Source organism: Garra rufa, chromosome 11, assembly GCF_049309525.1.
Source record: "Garra rufa chromosome 11, GarRuf1.0, whole genome shotgun sequence".
Taxonomy (NCBI): Eukaryota; Metazoa; Chordata; class Actinopteri; order Cypriniformes; family Cyprinidae; genus Garra; species Garra rufa.
In genome coordinates, this window is record NC_133371.1 from 45,232,071 (window position 1) to 45,254,575 (window position 22,505).

The following is a 22,505-nucleotide window of genomic DNA, read 5'->3' on the forward strand; positions in this document are numbered from 1 at the left end:
GCAATATTGCTTTTGACAATTTAGTCCTTATTATATTAGCCATGTTCAAAGAAGCAAAACAGCCTCTTGTTTATTGATCATGAGTAGGTCGTGAAAAAAAAAAATCATCTCAATACATATTTATGACAATATGACAAAGCAGTTTGAAAACTGATGACCAAAGTGAAAAACTGGTAATGTGAGTTTACAATCCTAATTCAAGATCTTCTATCTCCTTCAACAGCTGGGCCTCCTTCTGCATCTTCTCAAGCTGTAAAAAAGGGGGAAATATTATAGTTAATATAATAATATAATTATTATATAATATATAATTATTACAAATAATAGTATTTATTTTTATTTAAAAAAAATAATGATTTTATACAAATATTATACATTTTAAAATTAAGCATTACAAAAAACTTGAGGAACAAATACTTTGAATTTAATGTTTTTTTATGATTTGAACCAAGTGATTAAAAAAGCTTTTATTTTAATTAATTATAGCTTTGCTATATTACCTGATTTTTTTGCATGACTTTGCCAGCCGCCTGCTGCTCCTTCAGTTCATCAATGGCTTTGAGTTTCTGTCGGAGAAGCATAAAAATCCCATTGATTAATGGAAAACAATAAGTAACAATAATGGCGAGTTCTGAGCATGTGAAGAAATTATAGATTTTTATGGATACCTAAACTATATCCAGATCACATTTGGCACTTCTATGTAAAAATGTTGCAATTTTTAAAATGGTCATAAATGATAAATATACAGTTATTAAATTTAAAAAAATTACTTGGCATAATTTATGCAAAATTAAGGCTATTCTCGGCAAAATAAAATAAAATAATAAAATTTATATAAAAATTAAATTCACTCAAAATGAAAGTTGTTTCCATGCCAGCAGGTTGCTGAGGCTATCCTAATGACATGAGCTAAAAAATGAAATAAAAATATAAAATAAAATAAAAGTAGGTCAATATTACTTTGCGGTCTATTACAAGTCAATAAATGAAATCCATTCTGTCATGAAAAAAAAAAACACACACACAAAAAAAACACTAGTATTTACTAGTATAAATGAGAACTTTACATTATTATTCTTTTTTTTTTTTTTTATTTAATTCTCAGATAATCTACTTTAAATTCCCATGCCAGCATTTGAGGCTACTCTCATGACAAGAGCTAAACAAAACAAAACAAAACAAAACAAAACAAAACAAAATAAAATAAAATAAAATAAAAGTCTATTTTACTTTGTGGTCTATTACAAGAGTAAATAAAATACATTTTGACATAAATGAGAACTTTACAGTATTATTCAATTAAAAAAAATTTAATTCTCACATAATTTACTCAAAATAAAGGTTGTTTCCATGCCAGCACCTGAGGCGATTCTCATGACAAGAGCATAAAAAGGCAAAAAAAATAAATAAAGCAATATAAAATAAAAAAGTAGTCTTTTACTCTACTAAGGTCTTTTACTCTGTGGTCTATTACAAGTCAAGAGTAAATAAAAAAACATTTTGCCATGGATTTTTAAACATTTTTAACTAGTATAAATGAGAATTTTACAGTATTATTTAATTTAAAAAATTAAAATTTCACATAATTTACTCAAAATAAATGTTGTTTCCATGCCAGCAACTAAGGCTATTCTAATGACAAGAGCATAAAATAAAATAAAGTAAAATAATAAAAAAATAAATAAAACTTATTTTATAATAAAATAATCAAATACATTTTGACATGTTTTTTTTTTAACTGGTACAAATGAGAACTTTACAGTATTATTTAGCTAAAAAAATTACATTTTCACATAATTTACTTAAAATAAAGGTTGTTTCCATGCCAGCACCCGAGGCTATTCTCATGACAAGAGCATAAAAAAAGCAAAATAAAATAAAATAAAGCAAAATAAAATAAAGTTGTCTTTTACTCTACTAAGGTCTTTTACTCTGTGGTCTATTACAAGCCAAGAGTAAATAAAAAACATTTTGCCATGGATTTTTAAACATTTTTAACTAGTATAAATGAGAATTTTACAGTATTATTTAATTTAAAAAATTAAAATTTCACATAATTTACTCAAAATAAATGTTGTTTCCATGCCAGCAACTAAGGCTATTCTAATGACAAGAGCATAAAATAAAATAAAGTAAAAAAATAAATAAAACTTATTTTATAATAAAATACAAATGAGAACTTTACAGTATTATTCAATTCAAAAAATAAAATTCTCACATAATTTACTTAAAATTTCCATGCCAGCAGCTGATCTACATAAAAAATAAAATAAAAGTAGGTTACTATGTGGTCTATTACAAGAGTAAATTAACATGGAAGGAAAAAAATGTTTTTTACTGGTATAAATGAGAACTTTACAGCATTATTGAATTCAACAATTCACATAATTTACTCAAAATTATCATTAAAACTAATACAAATAAAATAAAATAAATTTAAAACTAAAATAAAACTAAATTGTATTTTATACTAGTTAAATTCATATGTCAAAATGTATTTTATTTACTCTTGACCTGTAATATTATTTTATTTTATTCAAATAAAATAAAAATCAAGCAAAAATAAAATTAAATAAAAAATGTAGGACCATTTTACCTTGTGGTCTAAATAATAAATGACAGCATTTATCTTAAACAGCTGACAGTTTATCTCACTGCATGTATATATGCTGATCTCATTTGACTGTAAACCCATTCCAACCATTTCACCTTTTTTAAATTCTTGATCTTTTTGTCAGTTTCAGGGTCTCCACAGCTAGAAGTCACATGACTGGCAGGGGCGGAGTCTTCCACTGGAGGCGGAGCATCGTCACTCTTGTTTTCCTGAATCAACACAAAGCATCACTTACTTCTCTTTACGGTTTATCGAACAAATGCGAATACCAACAGCACCAATACCTGTTTAGCAGCTTTCTTTGCTTCTCGCCTTTTCTGGTTTTTCATAGCAGCTTTAGACATTTGCTTCTCTCCTGCAGCACCGGGTTTCATGTTCTGCGGCGGCTCCTCTTCATGCTTGGATAGACAAATCAATATCACGGGACATTCATAACGTGGACATAAACAGAATCAGCATTGTACAAACTCACTAGTTTGGAGCTGGCGGTCTGGGGTTTGTTGCGGAGAGCGGGCGGACGGTACGCCTGCGCCGGTTTGGCTTCGGTGCTGCCGAGCTCGCTTGGCGACGCCTGGTATTTCACCGCCTTCTCCGGGAACGTTCCAGTCGGGAAGGGCTGCCACAACACTTCCCACAGCTCTTTATTTGACGGCGTTTCATGCTTGTACAACACAGTCCCCGTGTAATGCCAGATCTTGTATCCATTGCTGACCCTGAGCCTGGGGGAGCAGGTGGCCGTCACTACGTGTTCTCCGTCAGGACACCAGAAGAAATGTGTGGTATCTTCAGCCTGGGGTTTAGACACCTGCTTGTATTTCTTCATATCCCAGACTTCCATCTGCCCTCTCAGGTTTCCGAACCCGGCGAGGACGAGGATGTGACCCTGGGGGCTGTAGAAAGCTGCGTTTCGGGGGCCAGTGCCGAAGTCGAACACAGACTCACACTTGTGGTTAAAGACAGTCGCCTTGGCCGGCATAAAACCATAAACCACGCAAAACTCGGATGAGTTGGGGTTCCAGGATACATCATATATGGGGCCGTTCTTTGCTGCGCGGGACAAAAAAGTAGATACAGTTGAGGAATTCTTTCAGAATCTGCTAAATGTTAAGTATATTAGCAAAATAAGAGGGATCATACGAAATGCATGTTATTGCTTATTTAGTACTGACTTAAAGATATTTCACATAAAAGATGTTTACATATAGTTTCAGCATTTTTGTGTAATTGAACCATTTCCAGCAATGGCTGTATGATTTTGAGATCCATCTTTTTACACTGAGGACAACGGAGGGTCTCATATGCAACTATAACAGAAGGTTCAAACACTCACTGATGCTCCAGAAGGAAAAACCATGCATTTAGAGCTGGGGGTGAAAACTTTTGAACAGAATTGGAATGTGTACATTTTTCTTATTTTGCCTAAATATCATCTTTTTTTATTTAGTACTGCCCTTCAGAGGCTACAGAAGATAGTTACATGTTTCCCAGAAGACAAAATAAGTTAAGTTTACCCTAATTTTTTTTACATTCAAAAAGTTTCACCCCTCCCCTCTTAATGCATGTTTTTTATTTCTGGAGCATCAGTGAGTGTTTGAACCTTCAGTTGTCCTCAGTGTCAAAAGATGGATCTCAAAATCATACAGTCATTGTTGGAAAGGGTTCAAATACACAAAAATGCTGGAAAACCAAAGAATTTGTAGGACCTGAACAGTGTTGTTTTTGACAACCATCTTAGATTTAGTCTTAGTCTTAGTCTTTTGGACTAAAATGCTTATTAGTTTTAGTCAAATTTTAGTCACTTCTATATGTGACCGTTTTAGTCCAATTACAGTCGACGAAAAGTCAAAAAGGTTTTAGTCTAGTTTTAGTCAAAAAAGGGGAAAAAGTAGTCTTTTAACAAATTAATGTAGGTCAGTAAGTATTTTGCTGTTGGGTAGTGTCACTTAAGTTCTGAAAATAGCAGATCTATAGTTCAACACAATGTGAGCTTCCGGATCGACTATTTTCACCAATAATTACAATAATGAAGGAATGTTTTAAAACATAAAAGACAAACAAGGATGGAATGCTAAAACGGCTTGCCATACTAGTATGGCAAAGTGTATTTAATGCTAAAACTGCTTGCCATAGCGGCAGATACGTTTTAGGTTTTAATTGGCATGCACAATAAGCAGAAATGTCATGCATTTTAAACGTCTGACGGACCACCCACTAACATTTTCGTCTATTCTCGTCTCGTCAACGAAAACTCACACACGTCTCGTCATGTTTTAGTCATCAACGAGCCATTTTTATCTCGTCATCGTCTCGTTATCGTCATGAAAAAAAGTGGCGTCAACGAAATGATTTCGTCATCGTCATCGTTGACGAAAACAACACTGGTGAAAACCCAAAATGAGTTTCATTTATATGGACTCTGAATGAGCCAAGTGGAATGGATTTGAGGAAACAGCAGCGTGTAATTTAAGGCTGTAGCTAAATGGAATGTAATTTATTAGGGCAAAAAAAAAACAAAAAAAAAAACACAGCTGTAGATCATTCAGGTAACAACACAGACAGTATTAAAAAAAATCAAACTTTTGTAAAATTTTGAACTGGTAACATTTTTTATGTGAAATATCTCATTCAGGTCAGTACTAAATAAACAACAATAACATGCATTTTGTATGATCCTTGTTATTTGGGTAAAATAATTAACATTTTGCAGATTCTGAAAGGAGGATGTAAACTTTTGACCTTAACTGTACTGTAAAATGTTATTTATTCCTGTGATTAAAGCTGAATTTTCAGCATCATTACTCTTTAGTGTCACATGATCCTTCAGAAATTATTTGAATATGCTGATTTGCTGTTCAAGAAACATTACTGATTATGATAATGAACTTTTTTCATTTTAAATACTAAGTTAAAGTACTTAAATACTAAAAAACAACCAAAAAAAAAAAAAAAAAAAAAAACCTCAAAAGGCAGAGCTGTACTTACGTAGCTGAACTACTGCGCTTTCTCCATTGGTGGCGACATAATGTAACGTCTGTTCTCCATAGTAAGAGGCTCCTGTTTTATCAACCTCTGTGCTGGCTGTCACTAGAACTGCAGAGGCTTTAGGAAAGACCAGAAAACATTGTTACACACATGAAAGAGAAATATAAAGTTGAGAAACGGATCATTTGCTAAAACAGTAATTATCTACCTTTTTTGTTCCACAGCATCATCACTTTATCAGCTTTGAAAAAGCTTTTGTTTGCCAGAGCAGATGTCGGACCTCCGAAATTGGGATACTGATACAGCCGTACAAAAGACGGAGCTCCTTTGCTTCCAGGAACATAAACGGCAATCTGAAGCAAAACGTGAACAATTAATATGTGTGATTTGTGATGATATTTGTAACAATAGCCAAAATACATTGTATGGGTCAAAATTATAAATTTTTCTTTTATGCCAAAAATCATTAGGGTTTTAAGTAAAGATGATGCTCCATGAATATATTTAGTAAATTTCCTACCATAAACATATCAAAACTTGATTTGATTAGAAATATGCATCGCTAACACATACATTTATGTGAGTAAAACTGCATATGGAGCAATAAAAGGAAATTTCTGAAAGTGTTCTGATACCTTGCTCGGCTGTGATCCAGGAGACAAAGCAAACTCAGACACCTTCTGAAGGTGAAGCTTGTTGGCAATAGTTTCTACACAATAAACAGATAGCAAACTCAATGGCTGTTAAAAGTATTTGTTATGACATTCGAGATTTGCTAAAAATCTATATTTTTATCACAATTGCAAGCTACATTGAATGGCTGTACTTATATAATTAATTTATTACATCATGCAGGATTCATTAAAAGAATAGCTCACCCAAAAATGACAATTTACTGACCCTCAGATGGAGATATTTAGTATTCTTTACACATTCATACAAATTTGAAAAATGTTCATTTATGAATCAAGTTGAATCATAACTTAATTAAGAAAACATAAGAACACTGTGTTACCAAATTTGTTGTTCTCAAAGAAGTGAAGCTCATTATTGACATTTCTAACGCTAACACTTTCATCATCCGCCCAGCTCGGACACCTAAAAATAAAGACAAAGACCATGAATAAACTGACAGCAATAAAACTAATAGTTCTGTATTCATCAACATTGTTATGAACAATAATAGTTGCTCACCATCCCGTAATCTTCTTCTGATAGAACGCTTTAATGCAGGCACCAGTCTGCAAGTCCCAAAGCTGCAGGTTTGCCTCTCCCTGAGGGTTATCCTGCGTTTCTAAAAAATAAAAACTGTTGCTGATGGTTTCCAGGCATTATAGTGCATTTGCATTGAGTTCTGAGTGGTTTTAGCTCATTACTATACACTTGTTAAAGGATTGGTTCACTTTCAGAACTAAAAGGGTAACGCATTACAAGTAACGCAAGTTACGTAATAATATGACTTTTTCCAAGTAACTAGTAAAGTAACACATTACTTTTTAGTTGACAAGAAAATATCTGAGTTACTATTTCAAATAAGTAACGCCCGTTACTTTTTCCCCCCATTTATTGATTAAAAGCTCTCTTGTCCCCATGTTGAGAGAAATTGTGAGTAAGATGTTACTTTAGTTCTAGAATAAATGTCAACATGCATTAATTCATATCACTCACTAAAAAAAACAGATACAGTATACCTCAAAATGAATAAAAACAGTGAAATTCAACGCAAACCCGCAATAATTAAATGTGACCCTGGACCACAAAACCAGTCTTAAGTCGCTGGGCAGTGTTGTGCAAGTTACTTCCAAAACGTAATACATTATATATTACTAGTTACTGTCTTTTAATAGTAATTAGTTACATTACAATATTACTGTCTCTAAATTGTAATGCGTTACACTACTTTTAAGTTACTGTTGAGTTACTTTCATCAAAATATCCACAGATTATAAAATGCCAAAAAAAGTTTATAGCTGCTCATTATACATTAAATTTAGGATAGCTAGCATAAAATTATAAAAACATATTTAGGTAGGCCTACCGGTATGTCTATTAATGTTACGTTGTAGTTTAGGTTAAACACAGATAAGCACAAAACTCATTAATACTTTCAGAAATAACACCGGTTAATAAAGCGAAGTGTTATAATGTACAATCATTAAACACAATGAATAGCCTATAGGCTATTTTAAATGGTTTTCAGAACAACCAAGAATGAAGAATACAAGTTGCTAAACAAGCCAAAACGAATGAGGGTAAAAGCGAAACTAAAAACAAACGGTGTTGTTCTCGTGCAGCCTACCTCTCTCATTCTGCATCAATCCAATTAAATGTGTCCATGTGATGTATTTGAATGCTAAACTATTATGTAAACCAGGATTTGTACTTAACGCGCTTATAAAACATCCTCCTCACATGAGCAAATATGTGTTTGGCCCGAGCTCAGGCTGACGGCACGGATACTATGCGGTACGCACTATTTCAGTTGACCAGTGACTGTATTTTATTCTTATAATTAACAGACTGCAACTTTTGCAACGCTGTGTGTGCGTGAGGCGCCGGGGCAATCGAATAGCGGAATAACTCCGTCATTTTTGGTCATACAGATCATTTATAACTGCAGTGTGTTTACTTTTATTTCTGTCATCTTGGTTTCCTTTCCGTGAACTTTCATAGAGCGCCACTCCACACAAAAGTGAACCAAACTCAGCAGCATATGTCACTCAGTCTTTTCGTTTTGAAAATCAGATATATTTCGCGTATTCATCCATTTTATATGCGGACTATGATTTAATAAAAACAGATTTAGTCATTTTTAGCTTATTTTTTGTTGCTTATGCGCTCGTCCGTTATTTTTTCTCTTCTCCGACTCCGCAGCTCTCATCATTAGTTTAGTGTTACTGGCACCAGTCTAGATGTTTCTAGGAGTTACTCGTGCTGTTTCTCCATAACGGGAGTGCGTCCATCTCATAAATGTAGAATCCGTCTCTGCAGTCATCTCAACCATCGAATTCCAGCAACACGAAGACAAAATATTTTACTTGTGGACTTTTTTAATTCACAAATTAATGTTGAGTTAAAATATGTTGATGTAACTTGCGTTACTGAGATTGTAACGAGTAATATTATTACCCAAATTGTATTAGTAATGCGTTATATTACCGCGTTACAGCAAAAAGTAATAAACTACTGTAACATATTACTTTTGTAATGCGTTACTCCCAACACTGTCGCTGGGGTATATTTGTAGCAATAGCCAAAAATACATTGCATGGGTCAAAATTATTGATTTTTCTTTTATGTCAAAAATCATTAGGAAATTAAGTAAAGATCATGCTACATTAAGATTTTTTGTAAAATTCCTACTGTAAACCTATCAAAATGTAATTTTTGATTAGTAATATGCATTGTTAAGGACTTAATTTGGACAACTTTAAAGGTGATTTTCTCAGTATTTTGATTTTTTTGCCCCCTTAGATTCCAGATTTTCAAATAGATGTATTTCGGCCAAATATTGTCCTATCCTAACAAACCATACATCAATAGAAAGCTTATTTATTGAGCTTTCATATGATGTATATATCTCAGTTTTGTAAAATTTAACCTTATGACTGGTTTTGTGGTCCAGGGTCACAAATATGTTAAATAATACAAATATCCTTTATGTGTTTAATCCCATTTTATTAACCGATGTCTTTGCTGCTGACCTTCGATGATCCAATTCATCCAAACTAATAAGATAAAATGACTCAAGATAATCTAACATTTGTTTCCTTTTTTTTATCGCTGTAGAGTTGACATTTTGTCTTCTGCGGTCTACTGTACAGACGTCAATTTACTTTTCTCTAAGCCTGAGGCTTTTGGTGTAAAAAGGCTTTTACATTTGCCAAAAATAGACCTTTTTATATTAAAAACAAACAAGCAAGTTCTGCCCAGATTTAAAAAGTATCCCAAAAGTTACGTAAAAGCAGCGTGAAAGCAACGTAATACTAATTAGTTACTTTTTTAGGGAGTAACTCAATATTGTAATGCATTGCTTTTCAAAGAACTTTCCCCAACACTAGCACTCACCCTCTTGTCATCCAAGATGTTCATGTCTTTCTTTCTTCAGTTGTAAAGAAATTATGTTTTGTGTGGAAAACATTTTAGAATTTCTCTCCAAATAATAGATATGTATGGTGCCCATGAGTTTGAGCTTCCAAAATGCAGTTTAAACACAGTTTCAAAGGACTCTAAATGATCCCAGCCGAGAAAGAACAGTGTTAACTGACAATTGATATACTTTTTAACCTCAATAATGTTCTTATTAACCTCAAATAATGCTCAAATAAAGCTTATCTTGCCTCGTTTCTGCAATATCCATTCGTAGGCTGCGTAATCTGGGTCAGTATATTTAGGGTATGTCGAAAAACTCCCATCTCGTTTTCGTCTTCAACTTCGAAATCATCCTATATCAATGTTTTACCTCTTTTTGTAAAGGCCGTTTGATCTTCCATGCATGTTCACTTTGCAAACATTTTCTTTTAAACTTTCACCGGGTCGATACTTTTGCAGCGATGTAGGATGATTTTGAAGTTGGGGAAGGAGTTTTTTGACATACCCTAACTGTCTTGACCCAGATCACACAGACATTTGAGGTTAAAAAGTATATAAATTTTCAATTTGTTTAGAAAATATCCAATCGTTTCGCTAGATAAGCCCCCTCTTCCCCGGCTGGGATTGTTTAGAGCCCTTTGAAGCTGCATTTTGGAAGTTCAAACTTGGGGGCACCATACAAGTCCACTATATGGAGAGAAATCCTGAAATGTTTTCCTCAATAAACATAAGACATGAACATCTCGGATGCAAAGGGGGTGAGTAAATTATCTGTAAATTTATGTCCTGAAAGTGAACTACTCCTTTAAGGTGTTGTGGCTGGTTGCTTTCTTAGATGACATTTTGTCATAGAAAAACATTCAATCATATATCAAAAGCTCTTACTGGTATATTGCTGCCAGGTGGCCAGAACTCTATTCAGAGGTGAGAATTCCAGTGCGGCTGCTTTGGGCAAATCAAAAGACTTCACCAAATCTCCAGTGGAAGTTTTGATCACACTGACCCTATCAAACACACACAGGACAGATATTAGGTCAAACGTCAATTTGAACTACTACTAACTATACAGTGCTGAATACGTACTGCGAGCCATTGCACCAACCAAACAGGGATCCGTCACTGCTGAACGTCATGTATTTGCCTTGCCGTTCATCTCTGAAACAAAATGAATAAACAGTTGTTGTTAATAAAAACTACTTTTTGTGTTGTTTTAGCTAAAAAATGTCTTTGTGCAGCAAATGCAGTTTTGACCTCTGAAAAGAAGGGCTTTCCTGACAGCTCGGAGGTCCACGCAACAGAGACGTGCCTTCTGACCCTCTGACTGTTTGAAACGAAACAGAAAAGGAAAGACAAAGACTGAATGCTGGCTTGACAAAACTTCAAAGTTCAGTCTTGAAAATTTAAGGTTTTAATTCTTGTATAGATTTAATATTTGGGCAATTCGAAAAGAGATATGAAGTTTGTGTTGTACCGATACACTGCAAAAAATGCTTATCAAATATCAAAAAATTCTTGAATCAGGAAGGATTTTCTAGACAAGTAAAAATGTGTGTCTTGTTTTTAGTAAAAACGAGTCAAAATTAGGTGAGTTTTTGCTTAAAACAAGCAAAATAATCGGCCAATGGGGTAAAGAAAAATAACCTAGTTGTCTGCTTGAAATAAGATTTTTTTTCTTACCCCATTGGCAGATTATTTTGCTTGTTTTAAGTAAAAACTCACTTAATTTTGACTTGATTTTACTAAAAACAAGATAATAATTTTTACTTGTCTAGAAAATCCTTCCTGATTCAAGATTTTTTAGATATTTTGGCTGGAAGACAAGACAAAAAAATCTAAGTAAGAAAAGCATTTTTTGCAGTGTAGAGTGATGGATAGATGGACAGATTTTGTCAATATATGTAGGTCCATAGGACTTTTAGGGGATTTTTGATTGTCAAAAATGGGATATATTAAGTCTACAAAGCTGAGAGATTTGCTCATCAAGCCTGCATTTATTTGATCCGAAGTACAGCAAAAACTGTAAAATATTGAAACTTTTTTTTACTATTTAAAATAACTGCTTTCTATTTGAATATATTTTAAAATGTAATTTATTCCTGTGATTTCCAAGCAGAATTTTTAGCCTCATTACTCCAGTCACATGATCCTTCAGAAATCTTTCTAATATGCTGCTCAAAATACTAATAAAAAAAATATTATAATGTTGAAAACGGCTGAGTAGAATTTTTTCAGGTTTCTTTGATGAATAGAAAGCTCAGAAGAACAGCATTTATCTGAAATTGAAATCTTTTGCCCCCCAAAATAAAAAAATATACTGACTGCAAGCTTTTGAATGGTATAATGTTACAAAAGCTTTTTATTTCAGATAAATGCTGATCTTTGGATCTTTCTATTCATCAAAGGATCCTGTTTTTTTTTTTTTTTTTAAATATTGATATTCATAGTAATAAAAATATTTCTTGAACAGTAATTCAGCATATTAGAATGATTTTTGGAGGATAATGTGAGACTGAAGACTGGAGTAATGATGTTGAAAATTCAGCTTTGAAATCACAGGAATAAATTACATTTTACAATATATTTAAATAGAAAACAGTTTTAAATAGTAAAAATATTTCAACATTTTATTTTATTTCCTGTACTTTGGATCAAATAAATGCAGGCTTTGTGAGCAAAAGAGACTTCTTTAAAAATCTTGACAAAATCTAGAGCTTAAAAACTACATCACAGTTTTAATAATCTGTCTAAAGTTAACAAAATAGGATTTTGTTGGAAACCCTGACCGAAGTTTCAATACTTTGGCTTTCTCAAGCCTGCTTATAAACGATTTATTCTGAATTTAAGACATGCATGCTTTTAAATCATTGATCAGCTGAGCATCAGCTAAATATTATAGAGATTTCTTAATATGTCATATTTGCCTATGCGTGCACATGTTGGTACTCTTTGAACGAATACTCTGATTTCCATTAATTACCGTATTAATTTTTTTTGCGCATTTGACATGCTTATGAATGAGTTTGTGCGATAATATGTCTGCAGACCTTCAGAAAAAATGCCATGTGAATTATTTCATAACACGCTCTCCATCTCACGTTGATTATTTATGTTCACGCCACTGAAACTAGCATGAAATATACATTTTAGAGCAACAACTCACCTGCTAAATGAGGTATGGGGGGCGCCATTTTGAAACGGAAGTACTACAGCGTGCCACGTCACAGGTTTCCGCGCAGACGTCACGTAACTATAGAGCGTTTCGGTTGCGCCAGAGTTTGACGTGTAAAATGTCGTGTAAAAAAAAAAAAGGTTAAAAATTAGGTTTTATATGTAATATCGTTCCGCTTCGTTACAATTTTCAAATGAGGTGTTCTCGTAATTATTGATGTGTGTGCCTCAATAACAAATCGTATTACAAATTGATAAACTAACGTAAGATTTGAGTTGGTGTGATTTCATTGTCTTTTTTTCATTACATTTAGTTCAATATTCTATGTGTTTTGACACGTGTTTTTGAAAAACCCACAATATCATAAATCATAATAAAAAATGTGTAATAATAATTTCATTTTTAAAAACTAGACGCACGACGAATTTTAATGGCATCGTTTTACTCAACAATCAAAAAAAAAGTTTCCCTGATTGACTAATGCACTGATTAATTTCGCCGAAAAAAGAATGACGTTTATCCTGAATGGACATTTTTAAAAAGAGAATGTGTGAGTTTTAAGATGGACATTAAGTTTTGTTAATAAATGTTTTCATTTTAAACGCAATCATCCTTCAGGGGGCGATCGGCGGTCATACCATCGATTCTCCATTTGGTCGCATTCTAATCTAAAATGTGTTTTCATCATCTTTTTATACTAAAAACATTTTATTTTAAAGATTTGCCACTTAACACGCACAAATAGATATATATTTACCTCAGCACCCTTTGACAGTTGCTAACTTTTTTTTTTTTTTCAATTAATCAAAAACAGCAGTAATTAGTCCAGCTTCGCCAGCGGTGATTAAAGTAACGCTTACCACGTGACAACAGCTCTGCGTTTGAAGCGTTCTAGACTAAACTTTATTTATACATAAAAACGACGATTAAATTTAATAGTCGTTGAAAAGACAAATCACAGTGAAAAGACATGAAATAGAAAAAAAAAACATTTAGATCTTTCGGCTAATTAGGCCCCGCCCATCGCATATCCCTTTCATGCGAGTCACCATTCCACTCCTTTATTGGGTTTCGAAGCGTCCACGTATCGTGGGTGGAGTGAGTTTCTTTTATGCACACGTAGACTAAACCAGTACATCAGTCCGAAATCACACGTCAACTGATCACAAGCCTTGTGGGTCTCGTTCGGTCCGACTCTTTTTTCATTTTCTTTATTAACAACAAAACCACAGCAAAAGATGGTGGCCAAACAGAGGATTCGCATGGCGAATGAGAAACACAGCAAGAACATCACCCAGAGAGGAAATGTGGCCAAATCTACGGTAAATCACAGCTTTTACTACTCTGACTTTAACTGTAGTCTTAATTCTGATATATATGTTTTCTAAAATATGATTCACTGCTTTGTTTGCATTACGGTAAACGCTTACTTGATATATCCATGTAAAATTATACTGGACAGCTGTTTAATTCACTACATCTATGACTAGGTCAAGCTGGCCGGCTTTAATATGTTCATTTGATCATACTGTCTTTCTTAAGAAGTAATTTAAGTCTCTATTAATGTGCTAATTATAATATTTTCTTCCCAGAGAGGAACTCAAGAAGAGAAGGCAGTGGTGGGACCCTGGCTTCTCGCCTTGTTTGTCTTTGTAGTATGTGGATCAGGTGAGTTTACAACCCAAAAAGCCATTAAATGTATTGTATAATGCATCATTCTTTGAATTCACTGAGTTTGCCTTTTAATCAAGTACATCCAAAGCTAAGAATCAGCGTTGCAGAACATGAACTTTATTTCATGACCCCTTGTTTAAAGGGACAAAGTGCATTGCAGACTGGTGTCAAACCAGATCCACACACCAGTTAAAATGACTTATGTATCAAGTCATGCTTTAGCTAGTGTTATAATATTTGATAAATAGTAAAGGGAAATATTTGCACACTTTGATTTATTTAAATTTGGAGAGCACTTTATGAGCACAACCTTCATGCACTTTATTGTAAGATGCCATAAAATCTCTTATAATACCCTCATAATGCAATGTTATTTTATGTTTTCTTCTGATGAACATGATAAGAAACAGAACAATCTCTTAAAACAAACATAATATAAGCAGATGTGAGGAATTCTGAGAATTCTTATATATTAAATGAACATCTGATATTTTATTTTAATGTTATTTTTCTCTTTTCTCTCTGCAGCAATATTCCAGATCATTCAGAGCATCAGGATGGGAATGTAAAATGAGCGGTCATCAGTGTTGTACATCAGTTTATTTTCTCCTGGCTCGCCTGAAGATTGCTTGATCATTCCTCTTTGCTTATTTAATCTTTTTATATGTCTTTTTCACCACAACACCACGGTCTCTCGTGCCTTACTCAAAAGCTGGAGGAACGTTATCTTCTGAAACATTCCAATATAGGACTTCCGTCATCATTGCTGCTGAATCCGAGGCAATAACTACAAGACTACAAATGACTCTTTGAACTTTTTCTGTGGAAAAAAACATGTGTTTGTTTAAAAGAAATGCTGCATTGAATTTTCTATGTTGTAGGTTTTGGACTAGTTAATGTTAATTGTTAACATTATTTGGTACTATGCACCTTTATTGGATTTCCTCGACATTTACAGCTGAATGTGTGTTCTTTGACTGTTCGCTCAAAGAAATGAAGGTACACATATTCAGTTGTATGTGTAGAGAACATGAAAATTAATAAAAAAAACGTTTACATCTATAATGTCTCTTTTTTTTTTTTTTTGTCTTGCCCTAATACTTAGGGATCCGTGGACTGATATAAAACCCATTATTAAACAAATGTAACTCCCTGTTGGCTGTTAGGGTGATGTGGTAATGGTTGTTTTTTTTATTATAAAAATACAGTGAAATAATAAAAAAAAAATCCAATATAGTGTGTTTTTATTAAAAAGATTTAAATAAATAGGACACAATTGTCAGTTTTGAAAAATGACCAGTAGGGGGCAGTTGCATATTTATATATTCAAATTACATTATATAGGTCAATGTATTTTTTTCATAACATTTTTTATATGTCATACACTCCCTTCTGCAAGAGTTTACCAATTATAGAACCACAAATCTATAAACATTTTTTTTCTTTCATTCATATAATTTGAACGATATAAACAAACGTTTGAGTCATACATTCAACATTTTAATCATATAAACACTTCTGAATCATATAAACAGTTTAAATCAAGATTTGGATGCACTTGTGCCTTGAATTATTTTTAGGACATTTGTTGACCATGCCATTTTCCTACATACCAAGAAATTATGAACACCTTAATATTAAAATGTATTAAAAATTAATCAAATAATGCATTTGTTTATTCAAATTAAAATAATTTAAACAAAAAAAGTCCATGCATTTATGTATTAAACTATGATAAAATTAGAATATGATAAAATAAAGGTGAAATTTAATGGTGTCAAACTATCACGATTAATCACATCCAATATAAAGGTTTGTGTTCACAATATGTGTATATGACGAGTTCAATATATATAGGATTTCAATAACATTTTCAAAAATATGGATTCCAAAGTAATATTAATCAAACTGCAGCTGGTTTTTTTTTAAATATAGCAATAACTAAAAAAAAATAAAAAATACAGCTAACACAATAAAAACATGATAACAATTTATGAAAATTAATAAAAAACTGAATTATCTGTTTTTGCAAATGAACTCTCTCTCTATATAATATACTATATACTACTATATATGTACTGTGTATATTATGCATCTTTAATACACATACATATTTACATGTATATATTTTTATTAATATAATTAATATTATATACAAATATATCATATATTAAATATGTTAACATAACATATTTTCTTAAATATATTCATGCATGAATGTGTGTATTTTAATATATCCATAATAAATATACACAGTACACACACATATTATGTGAACAAAAACTTTTTGCGATTAATCGTTTGACAGCTCTATATATATTTTTTTTTCTTAAATATATACATGCATGTGTATTTATATATGCATAATAAATATACACAATGCACACACATATATTATGTAAACATTTTTTTTTATTTTGCATGTGATTAATTGCGATTAATCATTTGACAGCACTAATTGTATATATAAATATAACATTTTCTTAAATATATACATACATGTGTTATATATCCATAATAAATATACACAGTGCACACACATATATTATGTAAACAAAAACTTTTATTTTGCATGCGATTAATCGCGATGAATCATTTGAAAGCCGTATATACAGACCAGACAGGTTGGAGATTTTTTTTTTAATTCAATAAACAGAATACTATGATTTAAAAACAAAAAGTAATAATAAATACACAGAAACATTAATACGCAGATGAAAGAAAAAAAAACTCTTTGTTTGTTTTTATAATCGGTCACATTTTTATTACTAGTTAAGCAAAAAGATTTAAGTAGTTAGGCTAGCTCTGGTTGGTTGTTTCAATCCACGCATGCACTAGTGTCCTCACTCGTGTTCCGTTGGATCGGTCTGTTTTAGACCCCTCTCTGCCCTCTGCGCGTCCGCGCATGCGCATTGCCACTGTCCGCGCTCGTGTGGGGCCCGTGAGGATCCAGCGGGAGTGTTAGCTGTGTAATGGCGGCTTCGGTGTTGCTCTCCGCGGAAAGCGCCGTGCCCTCTTTTACCGTCGGCCATCCCGCCGGAGTAGCGGCGGCAGGAACTACTCATCACGGATTATCCAATGCTCCCGGACCCGCGTCCTGGAACCGCTCGCTGGATCGGGCGCTGGACGAGGCGGCGGCCACTGGAGTGCTCAACCTGAGCGGCAGGAAGCTGAAGGAGTTCCCGAGGAGCGCCGCCGGACACGACCTGACCGACACCACCAGGGCCGGTAACGACCTAAATCTTTATATTATCTTCTCCTTGACCCGTTAACTCATCCAAAAGCGAGGTTAAAGCTGCTGTGGTCGAGTTTTACACTAGTTTACACTGTGTTTTACTGGTGTAAACACACGGGTGTGTGCTGGGCTTGAAGCCCATCTGAACTCATGATCAGTCGTTTGTGTCCAATAAATGTAAACGCTTTATCTTCAGAAATGAGCTTTGTCTGAAGTTGAGATTAACTCAAATAAAGAAACTTTCAGGTCATGGTTGTGTTAATGGGACACTTGAAGAACATCTGTCAAATTGAGCTGTGAGACCTAAACATAGGGCTTGTTTTGACAGGTTAAGAGTTTTGATTGTGTGTTTGATCATTGATTTGAATGTGAAAGGCTTAATCATGATGTGAATTGGCTTTTCTTCGTTTCAAGAAGGATGCAATCATTTTGAAGGGTATAACATTTACATAGACAAAGGTTTGAACTTAAGTTGTTTATTTGATGATAATATTGACAGGTCGTTGATCATGCGAATCACGGGATGTATATCAAGGGACCCCTATCCTAAATTTAATGCGGCCTATATACCTTGCAGAATCTGCAAAATGTTAATTATTTTTCCAAAAGTAGAGGGATCATACAAAATGCATGTTATTGTTTATTTAGTACTGACCTGAATGAGATATTTCACATAAAAGATGTTAACATATAGTCCACGAGAGAAAATGATAGTTGAATTTATAAAAAAATGACCCTGTTCAAAAGTGTACACTGTGTTGTTGGCTGAATAATCCACAGCTTGTTTTTTTTGTTTAGTGTTAGTAGTTCATAAGTCCCTTGTTTGTCCTGAACAGACTGCTTTTTTATTTCCAAAAAATCCTTCAGGTCCAACAAATTTTCGGTTTTTCAGCATTTTTGTGTATTTGAACCCTTTCCAACAATGACTGTATGTTTTTTTTAGATCCATCTTTTCACACTGAGGACAACTGAGGGACTTTTACGCAACTATTACAGAAGGTTCAAACACTCACTGATGCTCCAGGAAAAAAAAAAAAAACAATGACGCATTAAGAACTGGAGGGTGAAAACTTTTGAACAGAATGAAGTTGTGTACATTTCTTTCAGTTTAGTACTTCCCTTCAGATGCCACAGAAGTTAAATTTACCCTCATCTATGAAATTTAAAAAGTTTTAACCTGCTGTAATAGTTGCGTATTAGTCCCTCAGTTGTCTTCAGTGTGAAAAGATGGCTCTCAAAATCATAGCCATTGTGGGAAAGTGTTCAAATACACAAAAATGCTGAAAAACCAAAGAATCTGTGGGACCTGAAGGATTTTTCTGAAGAACAGCAGAAGAGCTGTTCAGGAAAAACAAGGACTCATGAACTACTATCACTAAACAAACAAAAAAACACAGCTGTGGATAATTCAGGTAAAAAAAGGTGTATGTAAACTTTTGAACAGGGTTTTATAAATTCAACTATTTCCTCTTGTGGACTATATGTAAACTTTTATGTGAAATATCTTATTCAGGTCAGTACTTAAAAAAATAAAAAAAATAACGTGCATTTTATTTGATCCCTCTAAGTTTGGAAAAATTGTTAACATTTTGCGGATTCTGCAAGGTATATAAACTTTTGACCTCAACTGTATGTGTTGTATTTTATTATTATTGCAGATGAACAGATTGCAAGCTCTCCAAGACACTTCCCTGATTATTCTGATCAATCTATTACTGTTTAAAGCACACGTTTGTGTATAGTGACTGAGAAGGACAATATTGGCACTACTACTCGTTTAAAAAAAATGATTAAATGCTTCTGTACATCAAAACAGGACCTACAGTAATCAAACCAAACTAGTAAAGTAGCTTGCTTATCAGACACATACAGGTGCAGGCATCACGTTTTAGGAGTTTCTTGACGTGTTCCGACATGTGATTTTCATTTTAGCACAAGAATAACATTTCGAAAAGCTGTGTGACCTGTATGAGAGCTGTATTAAATCCCATATATTTATGTAATATTTTATATTTTAGTTTTTTGCATAGAACCTCTTTAAAGAGTCGTGTGTCCAGTAAAACCAGTCCAGGCTATATAAACGTCTGTCTGAGGGTTTTCGTAGACTAATGTGTCTTTTAAGTGTTTGCATGACTAGAAAATCCCTAATTGACTACCTAATTGATCGGCATGCAGATAGACAGGTTCATTACTCTTCTTAACAGTTATGAAAATGCACAATGACATCTTGGTGTGTACAGTTGCTTTGTGATTGTCAGTTCAGCTTTAAGTAGTATGCACAAATTGCTGATGTTTGAGAAAATTTGAAATACATTTTTTTTGTTATAATCGAATCTATGATGCATAAAGTCTCCAATCTCATTTGCAAGCTAATATAATTGTGTAAATATTTAGATGCATAACTCACATTAGTAGGGAATAAAGTTGTGTTTCTTAATGGAGGTTTCACTATCACTGCTTATATTTAACAAAGCCGAGGTCTAGTAAGGGTCACCCCAGTTAGCCGCCTCGTATTGTGTTGCACAGTCTGAAAATAGGAAATGGTCATCGTAGCTCTGGACTACAGCTCTGATCCTGAGCACACTTGACTTGGTGTCTCGTGTCTGTGTCAATATTGATCGTCTGTGAAGTGCATGCTGGGATCCACGCAAAAATCTCTGATTTCGTTGTCATCCAAAGCCGGTTCACAAAAATGCAGACTGTAGGAATGAACGGGAACAAAAATAAAGGGACGCTTTCAATGCTGTAACCCCAAAAATAGTTCTATTGCTTTGCTGTGAGTTTGTTATGGTTTGCTAATGACAGATTGCGAGTGCCATAGCTTTGTTTCTGCCAGATAGTTTATGGGTCTTTTTTTAGTGAGGTCATTTTCGGGTGATTATAGTAGTTTAGCGTTGCCTCTTGATTCTGACTGACAGGTTTATCAATAATGACATTTTGCATTTTTTGTTGTTCTGTAAAGGCTTTTTGTTCAATTTATGAGAATAAAATCACAGCTGTGATTGCCAGAGATTAAGTAAACAATTTTTCTGACATTACAACATGCATTTAAAGGTTTAACTGGTATATTTGCCCCTATTGTAACGTCTTAAATCTTAGTATGCTTAAGTCAAAGTATATGGTTATTATTTATTTGTAAATGTATTTATGCCACCTCTGAGCAGCATTAAACAGCCTATGTAAAGAACAATGCATGCCACTTCTGTGCCACCTTTGCAGAATAAATTTGTCATTGATAATGCCAACTCTGATGCACCTCAGCCCATTTTATCAAGATATATGGTTATCATTGCTGTGTAAATGCATTCATGCCACCTCTGAGCAGCTTTAAAAAGTCTGTGTAATGACACCTGAATGCCCCTTGAGAAACCCTTCTGTGCCACCTTTACAATGTTAATTTGCCGTAAGATTAGTTGTAGTGTATTTCCAAAACAACAACAAAACATGTAACTTAAGATGTCTTTACACAGGTGAGTTAAGGCTGCTCTAAATTTAGTGTAAAGCTGCAATGCTGCATAAAAGCCAGACTTAATTATGCCAGCATTGACCCACCTCAGTAGGTCTTATCATTGCTGTATAAATGCATTTATGCCACCTCTGAGCAGCTTTAAGCAGTCTGTGCAAAGACATCTGAATGCCACTTCAGAAGCACTTCTGTGTCACATTTGTAGTGTAAATTTGGCATGAGATTACTGTTAGTGTATCTCTAAAACAACAGCAAACATGTAACTTAACATGTGTTTACAAAGCTGAGTTAAGGCTGCTCTGTTCCTGCTTAAAATTGAGTGTAAAGATGCAGTGCTGCATAAAAGCCTGACTAAATTATGCCAGCACTGACCCACCTCGACCCTTAGTATTAAAGTATACAGTTGTGATTGCTGTGTAAATGCATGTATGCCACCTCTAAGCTGCATTAAACTGTGTAAAGACACATACATTACACTTCAGAAGCGCTTTTGTGCCGTCTTTGCAGTGTAAGTTTGCCATTAATAATGAAAGATTTGATCCACAGCCCCTCCTATCAAAGAGTCCTATCGTTGCTTTGTAAATGCATTTATGCCACCTTTGATCAGCTTTTAACAGTCTGTGTAAAGACAGATGAATGCCACTTTAGAAGCGCTTCTGTGCCACTTTTGCAGTATAAATTTGCTATTAATAATCCCAGCTCTGACCCTCGTATCAAAGTATATGGTTATCAGTGCTTTATAAATGCATTTATGCCACCTTTGAGAAGCATTAACCTGTGTAAAAATGCCTGAAAGGGATGCTCATTTCGGTTAATTTTCCTGACCGACAACCGCTGCTCGTTATCCGATCATTAACCGTTAACTGATAAAATTAGAATAATAAATTCGTTTAAAATAAAAATAGAATGCACGAGTATCTGTGATGATACATAAAAATACAAGCAAATATTTTATTTTAACGTTCAAACAGCAGCATACAGAGCAACAACAAAAACTGCATTCACTCAAATTATCACGCATGAACAGCGCTTCTGAGAACAGAGAAAATCAGAATGAAAAACAAAGAATAATATAAATAGGCCTACACTAAATATGTATAAAAACTACCTAATTAAGATGACAAAACTAAAACACACTGAATCTTTCTATGCGCTTTGAAGAAAGGTACCGGTCTTGTTCTTCTCGTCGGACATAAAAACATATAGCAGGCCAGCTTATACCTCAGTTTTTAACATGTGGACATGCTGTACGGATAGACTGGGACGCTGT

At 33.7% G+C, this 22,505-nt stretch overlaps 3 protein-coding genes across 3 annotated transcripts in view; 2 read left to right on the forward strand and 1 right to left on the reverse strand.

The window, feature by feature from the left end:
* Positions 1-39: 39 nt before the first annotated feature.
* LOC141345479 (eukaryotic translation initiation factor 2A-like) lies at positions 40-12,890 on the reverse strand. The gene is made up of 14 exons (XM_073850330.1): positions 12,852-12,890; positions 10,943-11,012; positions 10,775-10,846; positions 10,577-10,695; positions 6,794-6,893; positions 6,615-6,697; positions 6,235-6,308; positions 5,808-5,952; positions 5,600-5,716; positions 3,090-3,664; positions 2,902-3,015; positions 2,713-2,826; positions 501-566; positions 40-250 (listed from the first exon to the last, which is right to left on the reverse strand). Exons 1-14 carry the CDS (start codon positions 12,877-12,879, stop codon positions 185-187), a joined length of 1,743 nt encoding a protein of 580 aa, XP_073706431.1. The 5' UTR covers positions 12,880-12,890; the 3' UTR covers positions 40-184.
* Positions 12,891-13,997: 1,107 nt separating this feature from the next.
* Positions 13,998-15,599, forward strand: LOC141345849 (stress-associated endoplasmic reticulum protein 1). Its single transcript, XM_073850769.1, has 3 exons — positions 13,998-14,182; positions 14,453-14,528; positions 15,063-15,599. Exons 1-3 carry the CDS (start codon positions 14,099-14,101, stop codon positions 15,101-15,103), a joined length of 201 nt encoding a protein of 66 aa, XP_073706870.1. The 5' UTR covers positions 13,998-14,098; the 3' UTR covers positions 15,104-15,599.
* A 1,877-nt stretch (positions 15,600-17,476) lies between these two features.
* LOC141345785 (DISP complex protein LRCH3-like) overlaps positions 17,477-22,505 on the forward strand; it is a 30,874-nt gene continuing 25,845 nt past the window's right edge. The window contains exon 1 of the mRNA XM_073850684.1: positions 17,477-17,762. Coding sequence (XP_073706785.1) covers positions 17,507-17,762 — 256 coding nt within the window. The 5' untranslated portion in view covers positions 17,477-17,506. The remainder of the gene's footprint in view (positions 17,763-22,505) is intronic.